The sequence below is a fragment of the Gobio gobio genome (genome assembly GCF_949357685.1).
Source record: "Gobio gobio genome assembly, chromosome: 13".
Taxonomy (NCBI): Eukaryota; Metazoa; Chordata; class Actinopteri; order Cypriniformes; family Gobionidae; genus Gobio; species Gobio gobio.
This window is the reverse complement of record NC_137106.1, coordinates 28,266,290-28,279,326: the sequence shown is the minus strand read 5'-3', so window position 1 is coordinate 28,279,326 and position 13,037 is coordinate 28,266,290. Positions and strand designations below refer to the sequence as shown.

At 35.3% G+C, this 13,037-nt stretch overlaps 1 protein-coding gene across 2 annotated transcripts; it reads right to left on the bottom strand.

Moving 5' to 3' along the window:
- Window positions 1-9,631: 9,631 nt before the first annotated feature.
- Window positions 9,632-12,611, bottom strand: vsx1 (visual system homeobox 1 homolog, chx10-like). Of its 2 annotated transcripts, none has more exons than XM_079832620.1 (5): window positions 11,515-12,611; window positions 11,149-11,227; window positions 10,932-11,055; window positions 10,652-10,844; window positions 9,632-10,397 (listed from the first exon to the last, which is right to left on the bottom strand). In XM_079832620.1, exons 1-5 carry the CDS (start codon window positions 11,897-11,899, stop codon window positions 10,144-10,146), a joined length of 1,035 nt encoding a protein of 344 aa, XP_079688746.1. In that variant the 5' UTR covers window positions 11,900-12,611; the 3' UTR covers window positions 9,632-10,143. The 2 variants fall into 2 exon arrangements, with proteins under 2 accessions (XP_079688746.1, XP_079688747.1); XM_079832621.1 differs by having other exon boundaries at window positions 10,664-10,844.
- Between the last annotated feature and the right edge of the window lie 426 nt (window positions 12,612-13,037).

Below are 13,037 nucleotides of genomic sequence, written 5' to 3'. Positions count from 1 at the left end.
AGGAAGAGAGGAGAGGCACACAATCCACGTTGCTTGAGGTCCAGTGTAAAGTTTCCACAGTCAGTGATGGTTTGGGGTGCCATGTCTTCTGCTGGTGTTGGTCCACTGTGTTTTCTGAGGTCCAAGGTCAACGTAGCCGTATAACAGGAATTTTTAGAGCACTTCATGCTTCCTGCTGCTGACCAACTTAATGGAGATGCAGCCAAAGCAACCAGTAACTGGTTTAAGGACCATGGTCTCCCTGTTCTTAATTGGCCAGCAAACTCGCCTGACCTTAACCCCATAGAAAATCTATGGGGTATTGTGAAGAGGAAGATGCGATATGCCAGACCCAACAATGCAGAAGAGCTGAAGGCAACTATCAGAGCAACCTGGGCTCTCATAACACCTGAGCAGTGCCACAGACTGATTGACTCCATGCCACGCCGCATTGCTGCAGTAATTCAGATAAAGGAGCCCCTAATAAGTATTGAGTGCTCTACATGCTCATACTTTTCATGCTCATACTTTTCAGTTGGCCAAGATTCCTAAAAATTCTTTCTTTGTATTGGTCAATATTCAAATTTTTTGAGATACTAAATTTGGGATTTTCCTTAGTTGTCAGTTATAATCATCAAAATTAAAAGAAAAAAACATTTGAAATATATCAGTCTGTGTGTAATGAATGAATATAATAAACAAGTTTCACTTTTTGAATGGAATTAGTGAAATAAATCAACTTTTTGATGATATTCAAATTATATGACCAGCACCTGTATTAGAAAATAGAAGAAGTTCAAGATGATGGTCAGTCTCCCTCAGTCTGGGGCACCATGCAAGATCTCACCTCGTGGGGCATCAATGATCATGAGGTCTTCCAGCATGACCCGAAACACACAGCCAGGGCAACTAAGGAGTGGCTCCGTAAGAAGCATCTCAAGGTCCTGGAGTGGCCTACACTCTAAGAAGAAAAGGTTCAAAAATGAACCTTTTGAGGTTCCTGGAAATTGCAACTGTGGGGGAACCTTAAAGGTTCATTTTTGAACCTTTTGGAAAAGGTTCTAATTGGAACCTTTACTTAAAGGTGCATTAATGAACCGCATGGGTTCCATTTTGAACCTTTTTAGACACGCTTTTAGCATGCATGCATGTTTGTTGTTTTTATTATTATTATACATTACTTTAATCTCATTTCACAACACATACCAAACATATTATTCTCCATTAAATATTTATTTTATATAGGCATATACAATTTTTAGCACTGGATACAAAGTACAAACAAAGACTTATTAAAACTAATATAGAATATTCTTTCATTAAAAAAAATAAATTAAAAAATAACTGAATGGAACTGAATATTCACAGTATTTAGGGGAAAAAATACAACCCATTTCATGTATTTACATGCATTTACACACCCACACACTTTTGGTTATATGTATATATATTCAGAAAATATTAATGCTTACAACAACCCATTCCATGTATTTATATATTCCAATATATATATATTCAGTCAAACAAAAAAATGGCCATTTTAATCACGGTGGGTGGTATTTTGGTTTCTGCGTTATGCCACATTAAAAAACTTTTCAACAAATGTCAGTGTTTCTCATCTTTGCAGCATACTCAATGTTGAAGATGAAGTGTATTGCCATTAAAAAAACAAGAGCCATGGTCAGATCATCCACTTCACAGACCTTCTCCCCTTCCACCCAAGACACCTCCCTTTATGTACAGGATTCCTAAACAAAGAGAGGATAATGTTATATTAGATATAACGATATAGCAGTTAAAATACTATCTGTAAAACAAAACATTGAAAAAAAAAAGTAAACAAAAAAAAGGTCATTTAGAAATATATGACTTTGTGACATCATAACTGGTAAATTTGCCCAATGCTAGAATGTTTTTGTCAAAAAATAATAATGAATGTTTTGGTTGCAAGAACCCTATTATAGTCTGTGCAGGTATGACGTCAGAACCCAGAAGAGTAATTTGCCGAAAAAAAGAAAAAAACAAACATTGTAAAACCCCATAGGAAAATCTCAAGGGAACCAGGGTGTGGGGTTTTGACATCATACCTGCACCACTCTATAGTGGGACCTGCACACATTCAAGGATAAAGGGCATAAAAACCTACTTTTATAGGTATAGTGTACCTCATTGATAAGATATAGAGATCTCGGACTCTCTTTGAATAAAAGTGGAAGCAGCAGGACAGCAACAGCCATTGAGAGACCTTAAATATAAAATTGTGAAAATATCCATGGATATTATGTTAATTGTGAATTGTATATTATTATAAAACAGAGATTCAGTATACATTTTCATTCATATTAATAATCATTACCTTTGTGTGCCAAATCAACATGGGGTTTTTGTTCCGCTTCAGCCAAACTCAGCTCAAATATCCACCCCGACTTCTCTTCTGTTGCACTCATTGATAACTTTCTGTGCCACCAGGGCAAGATTTGTCAGAATGTTCTTTTCAATATTTGCATATATGCTTTCCAAATCTAATACAAGCTATTAACAACAACAACAAAAGTATTAACAAAAATGTACAAATGTTTTGAATACATATTTGGAATTCAATTCTACTCACAATAGAGGGGATTTAAAGGGCTGGATATCGTGATTTATTTTGTGGAATGATGTTTCATGTCTGTCCTCTCATTCCTTGTCCGTCCCATGTAGTCTTGTAAAAGTCTGACATTTGGTGTCCTCTTCAAGCATTCTGTTTTCATTCTCTCCAAGTGGATCCCTATATGCTGTATTCATCTTCTCCTGATTATATCAACAAAAACACATACACTCATTTAATAACTGTAAACTTTAACCTATTCTTAAATTATTTTAATTAGATTATTCTGTTTGTGACTATTACCTCTTCAGACCTTGGTCTCTTTTGATACATGTCTTGGATTACAGATAGATCCTCAGTCTAAAAAATAAAATAAAGACATCCATTGCTATAAATTTCTATTAAGGTGTCATATAATGTGGCATACTTCTCTATTAGTTGCCTTCATAGTGTTAGTTGTCTGTTGGATGTTTGGAAAAATCATGTGGTTCTTTGCTGAATCTGCAGCAGACTTATCTCTTCAATGTCAACCAAGGGTGATCTTTCTTTCTTGAATTTGTTCTTAAGCATCTCATGCCATGACCCCTTAAATTAAAAACATTTAATAATTAAATATGTATCACCTTCCAGATAACAATATCAAGGAAGTATTAAAAAACTCTGTCATGTTCTTACATATCCCCTTCTTGTCCTGTCTCTCAAGAATTGGTATTTGGTAACAAGGGCTGAACACACCTTGTTATATTGTTCACTTGTTGGAGACCTGGGGAAAAAGAGAGATAAAAATTGTCATCCATCATGCTCTAAAATGAAAGTATGCTAAATAAGTTAATTAATTTAGTTTATTATGCTAAATTAATAATTAATTATGCTATATACAATTACCATGTATATGTGCACATATGATTAAACAGTGTTTGAATAATTTTTTTTATCTCCATTTGCTCCGTCCTGTTGAAGAAAAACATTTTTTATTGCCATAGGAAATTTGGGTAGCTGATAATTTGCTGGCCACACTGTTTGGGCAATGTTATGTGTTGAGATGTTGAGACCCATGTGAAATAACAAATTAAGTCCTACAGAAAAAGACGTAGGCTAATACTGGTTGGACTTTAGATGGCTCTATGGTGTAATTTTCCCTGAGCAATTGCGCAAAAATAAGGCTAAGGTGTTTACAATTAAAATGAATAAAGTAAATGAGTTAATAATTTTAGTTGAGAACCACTTGTATCTTAGGCCTTCAGTTATAGGCTATCCATAAGCCAAATCATAACTCGTTGGACTATTAGCCTACTATCTTGTTATTTAAATAAATATATCTTACTGCTAAGAGTCACATAATGAGCTCCAACCTTATTATTACACTACACATTATATTATCACAGATATCAAGAAGGTTTATAGATATTTTGACACTTTATTTTGTCTTACCTATATATTCCCGTCGATCCTCTCGTCCATCTGCTGACGTCACACGCATCAAAGTAACGGTTTTTGCGCGAGACAGACCATTGAAGATTCAGTGATTTACGTTGCACAGACAGAAAAGCTTTCACAATTTAATTAGCAAAAAGAAAATAACATGAATTTAATTTGAATCACATTTAGAAACTTAAGTGAAATTAAATTGCTAATGAATTATGTCAGTATTAGCAGAATTAAAGTGGCTAAAAAACAAAGATGAAAAGGTTATTAAGGTTTATGTGTTAGGCTACAAACAAAAAATTAAATTGTTACAATTTTCAAAACTTTTCATAATAATGGGTATATACATATTATTATTATTATTATTGAAAATGTAGCAATACTTTTTTTTGTTTCAAATAACCAGAACAATATTGTTTTTGTTATGCATAATACAAATAATAATAACAATTATTATCAATAATAATAATAGGCATAATAATATTAATAATAGGCCTAATAATTATTATTATTAGGCTACCCTATTATTATTTTTGATAGGCCTATTATTACTACTTTCTTGGATGACATTTTGCTAGAATAATCCAAAAATGTGTGGATTATTCTTTAATTAATAGCATGATGTTGCAATAGACTATGCTATATCTTTATATAAAACACTGTAAAAAATTTAAACAATGTAATAAGAGCTAAGGTTTGTAGTAGGGATGCCACAATTCTCAATATAATATTGAACCGTTCGGTACGGCATTCACGGTTCAATAGGAGCTTGTGAATTGCGTTTTTTTCGGTTTTGCATTTGCATTTTGCACGTTAGTGGTAGAGTTATAGGCCTACTCACGGAACACTATAGTTATTCACAATCACGAAAGTTCATTATTTGAATGCGTTTTAACAACTTGCCGGTTATCATGCTCTTTTCCGATCTGGCACACTAAACGCCTGTCAAACACGTGATTACTGGACTAATAGTCGTTTTACTGCGCTAATACTGTCAAATACACACAACGTTAACATAAACACAGTCGGTTATGTCTAAAGTGAGAGTAAAATCGGCGTGTGTCTCTGTGATGCGGGCAGGTCTAAAATTGACAGCTGGGGTGAACACGCTGTCCTTAAAGGGACAGTTCACCTCTAAAATTATGTCATTATTTACTCACTCTAATATTATTCCAAACCTATATATTTTCATTTCTCCTGTTGAACACAGACAGTTGAATACCAGACAGTTGATGGTACACTCAAAAAAAAAAAAAGGTTCTATATGGCACCAAAAATGGTTCTTGGCTCGTAATCATAGGGGAACCTTTTTTAGTGCTATATAGCACCAATTTTGGTGCTTCAGTGGTTCTTTAGCGGTTCTTCAGAGGTTCTTCACCGGTTCTTCAGAGGTTCTTCACCGGTTCTTTGACTAAGGTGCTATATAGCACCTCTGAAGAACCACTGAAGAACCACTGAAGCACCAAAATTGGTGCTATATAGCACTAAAAAAGGTTCCCCTATGATTACGAGCCTTTTTTTTTAGAGTGTAGGCATTGACTTCATATTATTATTTCCTACAAAGGGGGCCAGATCTGTTTGGTTTCCAACATTCTTCAAAATATATTTTATGTCCAACAGAAGAAATAACTTTATTTAGGTGTAAAACAACTTGAGCGTGAGTAATCGATGACAGCATTTTCATTTTTGAGTGAACTATCTCTTTAATGTTAATACAACAACAAGACAAAGAGAAAATCACTCACTGCTCTTGACTGAAAAACTTTAATACAGTAACTTTAATAAGAATCAATGTATATTTTATAGAGTATTGCAATAATTTTTTTTTATTTTTTCTCCTTAACCTCTTGCTGTTCCTGTCGCCTAAGAATAGAATAGTAAAAAACTGATGTGACAAGCCATTAGAACCGAACCGAACCGAAAACCGTGGTTAAAAACCAAGGTATGTATTGAACCGTGGACTTGTATCCCTATAGTTTGTAGTTACACTTTACAATTTACAGTTAAAATCTTCTTTGAAGGTTTACTGATTTATAATGTATTGACTTCTCTACAAAAAATGTTGCATTTAGCAACCTGAAAGCAGTGTTTTTGTTTCAGGGCTGTAGTGTTGCTTAAAGTCTTTTTGTAAACTAACAGGTAAACAATTATGGAGTGGCTTAAATGATTCAAGTGCTTCAAGGCAATTTTTTAAATCTGAAACTATTAAAAAGTTAATTCTTGTGCATGTTCAGTATGTTCAGGGGCTAAAAGCAAACCAAATCTTTACAGTCCATCTAAGGTTCATAAAGGAACCTTGATAACAGGCCAGGTTCTTATATGAACCCTTCTGCCACAACAAAGGTTCTAAAATGAACCGACAACATGTGCCAAATAATCAGTGGATCATTATAGAACCTATAGGTTCAACTTTGAACCTTTATTGTAGTTAGAAGTTCATATTTGCACTTTAAAGTTCCTTTTTGAACTCCAAAGGTTCAATCTCTTCTAAGAGTGAGCCAGTCTCCAGACCTGAACCCAATATAACATTTTTGGAGGGTGCTGAAAGATCAAATTGCCCAGCGACAGCCCCGAAACCTGAAGGATATGGAGAAGGTCTGTATGGAGGAGTGGGCCAAAATTCCTGCTGCAGTGTGTGCAGACCTGGTCAAGAACTACAGGAAACGTATGATCTCTGTAATTGCCAACAAAGGTTTCTGTACCAAATATTAAGTTCTGCTTTTCTGATGTATCAAATACTTATGTCATGCAATAAAATGCAAATTAATTACTTAAAAATCATACAATGTGATTATCTGGATTTTTGTTTTAGATTCAATCTCTCACAGTTGAAGAGTACCTATGATAAAAATTACAGACTTCTACATGCTTTGTAAGTGGGCAAACCTGCAAAATTGGCAGTGTATCAAATATTTGTTCTCCCCATATATACAGTATATATATATACTATAAATTGTATACCTTTAATACACTATAAAATGATTCGGATAAAATCATCTGGCAGAATAATGCATGTAGATGCAGTCCCAACTGAAGCCTAAACGGGAAGTAAAGGGAACAGGAAGGGCAGAGTGTTTAGTGGATGGGTGGTAAGGGATTACTAGGCCTAATTCATTTTTGATGCCGGATGCAGATGTTCTGTATGCTAATCGCAAATTAGAGCTAATCCCAATAAACAACATATCAGACAGAATTACTGCCTGCATCCTCTGCTGTGGACTCCACTTCACTGTGATGTGTGAGTTACATGTTTTTACTGGTTGAAAATAATCTGCTTTTGTTTGTGTGGTTTTGTGTCCATATCTTTCATATTACGTCTGTTCAGAGATACTTTCATGTAATGCACAGAATGTTACTCATACAGGATCATTGTTCCCTTGGAGTAAATGTTTTCTTTTAAATATTAGCCAGATTTTTTTATTTTTTATTGTATGAATAGGCTCAGTAATAAATGAATTATTATTTATTATATTATATTAATTATATTATTATATTATATTATATTATATTATATTATATTATATTATATTATATTATATTATATTATATTATATTATATTATAGTCATATTAAGCTTTATTAACACATATACAACACATATTTGATTTATTGCATTTAGGCTTGTGGCCTTCTTTCATATGACCACTAGATGGAAGCAACACCGTTATTGCATTATTTTGCATCTTATTGGCATAGATTCTGAACATTGAAAGACTGTACATATATCAATTATTAGTCTGTCACCAAACCACTGATCGCAAACACAAACCAAAATTAATATAGAAATGTATTAGTGTAGATTTGTTTACCAGTTGAGGTGGGCATACAGATGCGGTCTGATAGAGAATCTTTAGCAGTTAAACTGCGAAAATTGCAACATGGTTAGCGCCTGTGCTTTAGTTATGCATTAAAACGCCGAATGGTCTCGCTTCAGACAACCTCGTCAACTTCATCAGGGAAACGCTGAACCAAATCAGCTTTGTTCAGATATGTGATTCCACAGGGCTTGCCAAAAGACTGATGTGTGCCAAATGCGCATCTGTATGTTCAGAGCTTTTTGCGCTACTAAGCTACTTACAAATTAGCAGTGGACATAATATTTTCTATTCATCATTATCATAAACATCACAGCTTTGATCTCTGCCAATCCCTTCTGCGTTCTCTGGCCCTCGCACAGAAAGTAGCCTACAACACACATGGCTAATTTTTACAACTAGCTTGGCTCTGAAGCATCTGGAAATCCCATGTTTGAAGTTAAAGTTAAGCCTAGCAACAGAACAGATGCTGTATTGGGATATTTATTATTATTATGTTTTGTGTAGATATTTTACTATAGGCTAGTACTGAATGGTTGTTTTTAGTCGCGGCTCTCTGGAATAGGCCTACTTGATTCTGATTGTTGAATCACGACATTCAGCTGTCTGATATTTCAGGGCTACTGTCAGACAACGAAAACAATAACCTTGTCATAAGTCGCGCTGTGCTTAGGCCTACAGGTGTTTATGTGATTTGTTTTTGGTAGCTATGCCCTAAAATCAGGTTATTTAATTTTGTTTTTCATTAATGCCATTTCCAACAATAGGCAGGATTATCTTCCTGTCTAACCCTGCGCATAATAGTATAAAATGGACCCATCATCTATAATTGTTATTTTGTCAAGGGCAGTTGGCACGAAAGATTATTGGGATCAGCAGCGATTGATAATATTTTAATAGATTTAATTCCTAGGTCCTGAGCTTGTCTCAGGCTGAAGTGTTTTTAATCTCTGTTTTCATGCCCCTCTCCTCTGCTAATCTGTTTTTCTATTATTCTCTTCAAAGCCCTAACAAAACAATCATTTTCCTAATGTCATGTTATTGAGATTAGATACTATCAAATTGTTTATGTAGCCATTATAAATGATAGTAAATTTCATATAAATTTTACTAACATGCCAGTTAAAATAATAATGCTAATAATCATTATTATTAACTTTTTTTATTGAAGACTTAATTATATTAAATTAATTGTAAATTGTTTTTAAGCAAATACATTTAAGTATTTGTGTGATCTGATAGAATATGAATTATGATGATGATTATGCTACAGCATTAGAGCTAAGCCTTTACATTAAACAATTGGATAATGAAGTGATATTTATAATTGATGATAAACTACATTTGATAATATTATGACAAAACGTGTTTATCGTGTAAATCGGTTTCCATTGACCTTCAGTAGGATGTGTCTGTAATCAGACTTTTTTTTTTTTAATTTTTTTATTGAAGTGGATCTGGACAGGGGATGTTCTTGCACTTGTGCATTTAACACATCTGTAGTGGTGTAGAGCCTTTGACGAGGTTGTTTAAATAAAAATATCTGGAAAAAGCTCATAAAAGCAGGCTGACATGAATTAAAGATGAGTGGGAGGTTGAATAGTCTAACAGTTTCTGGGAAACAAACTGCTTAACCTATAGTTGTTGTTTGGCTTAAATGTACCTAAATATTTTTGTTCCCCCAGATGGCAGGGGTGTTACAGACCATCTAACGGGTCAGCATCGTCCATACTGGAAGCCTTCTTTATACCTTCCAGTGGCAAGTAAAGGTAATTCTATATGACATTTCTACTGAAACATTAAAGAAACAGAGAGCAGGAATCAAAAGCATAAAATGTTTAATTTTTTGTCCTGATGTGGATTTGTTTTTGCTGGTACTATATTGTTCTGTTGACATTGATCGATGCAAAACATTCATCATCACAGCAGGTAAAGTGCTTTAGAATCCTTTCTGGGAACTTTCTGTTCCCCGGACACATGCCATATTACAACGGGGAAATATTATGACATTCACAATAGTGGTGCTGAACAAGTGGTCACCCTGAAGCGACAGATTTTTTGACAGAAAAGAAAGAAACGTTTATGAAGTTATGAATAATGCCCATGAACGTAACAAACATGTAATTTAACACTTTTTACGTCAATCCTTTTTACACATCAAAGATAAAATAATTCAGAATAAAACAGTCTCTAGTATTCAAATATTTGATAAACAACAACAAAAAAAAAACACAGGAATGCTGACAAACAAAACCATTGCCAAAAGGTGAGATATTGTAAACTGATAGTCCATGTATGTGCTCTTCAAAATTGTCCATAATCGTTTGCATATATTTAACTCTCATTTTCAGAAGCGCTGCTGTCTTCTGTGCGAGGTGGGGATCTTTTCAAAGTGCTTTTACTCTCTTGTTTCGAAGTGCTGGACAAGTCTATTGCCATGTCCTCTGAGTCGTCTGCTCCATTGGCTCCACTTGACCATGTCATGTCGCTGTCTTTCCCCTTGTGTTCCTCTGAATACGAATCTGAGTGCGTTGATTCAGGTGTGCCGGGAGGTTTTTTCGCTATCTCAAGAGACTTTTTGTGCATTCCTAAAAGAATAAAATGCAGGCACAATTAAAAACTGATCTTAAGCTGTTGAATATTTACAGCTCTTCATTTAATTACAATTACAATAGGAATTTTAAAGTCAGGCCAAGGGCCTGTTTAAGCCTAATTTACATGCATTTAAGTCTATACATTCAAGTATGGACAACATCAGACAGACATTCACAAGACACCTCAGCTATGTATTCAAGTGATCAAATACATATTTGAGTCTTTGAGTACTAAATAGGAAAACCACCTGCTGGCTCACCTAGAAGCCAGGGAGCGCATGAGCCCATCATTCCATTCTTGGCTGAGTTGATGATGGATTCTGGAAGTGGGATGGAGTGACGGACCATGGCACCGTACAGCCCGTATTCCGCCATGACACTGCTGCGGCCCCAGCACTTCTCCCTTTTCCTCCACTTAGCACGGCGGTTTTGAAACCATACCTGGGAAAAAACAAATCTGGGGATTAGCTATTTGAGAGAGAGAAAGAAACAGAAAGACTGTGAAAAAAAACCCTGAAAATCATCTACCTGTATCCTGTCCTCTGGTAGCTCTGTCTTCATGGCCAGCATTTCTCTTGCGTAAACATCTGGATAGTGCGCTTCATGGAAGGCTTTCTCCAGCTCCTCAAGCTGATGCGAGGTGAAAACTGTCCTAAAAATCCAAACAAAATGTGTGGGTGAAACACTGAAACGCCAGATCCTTACAGAATTAACATTTAATGTAACATTTCATTTCATTACATACCTGTGCCTTCGCTTCTTCCTCTTTTGAGAGTTCCCTGAGTTTTTTCCATCATTGTGATCCCCGGAAAGACAATCATCATCTGTAAATAAATCAGCTTTTTGTTAATAAAAAATAAATTAACTGAAACATATGTTGGGCAAAGTGCAGACAAAGATGCATCAAATAGCTAAATAAAAAAGTTAAAATGTACTTTATGTTAACAGGTCTTTTTCAAATAAAAAAAAAATTATATTACTGAATCAAGCTGACTAAATTTGGCTACATCAAAAAACAAAAAAAACAAAAAAACAATTCATGGCCAGTTTCAGCACCCGCTTCTGTGAACAGCTCTTCGGCTCATTCATAAGCAAATAAAGTGATTTGTACCAGAATAGGCGTCCCGTTGCTGTTCCATATTCTGCATGAAGTGGCTCTCTGTCCGTGACTGCAGGAGCGGGATGTGGCTCGGGAGAAAACACGGGGCCCCGGGAGGTTGTTGTGCTGCCAAACTACAGAGAAAACCCAAACCAAGCGGCAGAGAGCCTCCCGGGAAGGCAAATCCTCCGACCGCCGCGCTCTGCCCCTCTCCATTGACCCCTGCGCCAGGACCGGACTGATGCGGCTGAAGTTCCGACTCCAGACCGAGCAGGTCTGTGATCGCGAAACCCTTGGACCTAAATCCAGATCCATTGAGGCGTGATTTGTCGATTCCGAATGAGGGATACAGTTTAACCTTAGGTTTTTCGTCTATAGCGTCTTCTCTTCCCGTCATGGTGGCAGTTTGTTTAATTCACTTTCTCTCTGCGGAGGTCAGGCTAGTGGGACGGTTAAGGGCTTGGCGGGACCATTTATCCTTCTGTCCAATCCAGCAGATCATCTCACTGTCCAATCAGATCCAACGTCAGATATGTCTTCCACGAGGAGGCGTTTCCCTTTTTCAATCACAAAGGATTAATTGCCACCAATTTTCCCTTTAATCCGATAAGGATTTTCCTCCGCTATCTGAATTGGTCCTAAGTAGTTTTTCCCTTTAGATGGAAGATTTCACTCATGTGCGCAGCCTCTCGTTATTGAATTTGACTATGTTTAATATGTGGCATTTCAGTTGGAATCGGAACGTAACATTATTAGAAACGAGAAACCAGAACAAGATCAATATTCATAATTTTAGTGGCTCACTGTATAATTATCTAGCACAGTTTCGTGATATTTAGTGATGTTTATAACCTATAGAGGGTTATTTATCGTTCGATAGTCGTATATCTAATTTAAAATATTTTCTAATAATGGCTAAATTACTACGGTGACAGAAAAAAAACCTTCGCTAATAAAGAAGGCAACACTTTATTTTAAGGTGAAGTAGTTGCAAGTTAGCCTACTACATAGCCTACTAAACAGTAAAGTAGGTCTATGCATAATTACAAATACTAACCCTAACCAACCGTAGGCCTACTCTATATTGTTGAGTACTCTACTACATGTTGTTACTAATTAATATTACCCACTAGCTACTTATTTGATTACATAATAATATTATCTTATTTTAAGTCTTAATTATTAATTTTAGGCTACACCAATTAGGAAAAAACTAAATCTCATAGCCACTTGCACTGGACTAGGCTATAGATATTTATTTTGATTAAATAAATGTTCTCATCGCCGTTTTTGCTTTTTGAAGAAATGATTTCGCTGCCTTATAATGCACACTGCATTGGCTATATGCAACGATTCATATATTTTCCAAAAGAATAGTGTCAGGCTAGCGTTTAACATAGGCAAAGCAATAACAAAAATGGCAACATTACCAAGATTTTATTTTGGTGAATAATAGCCTAATAATAATAATAAAGTATTAATATTATTTTGATGTTTATTAGCCTATAATAACATACATTACAGTTTTATAAATT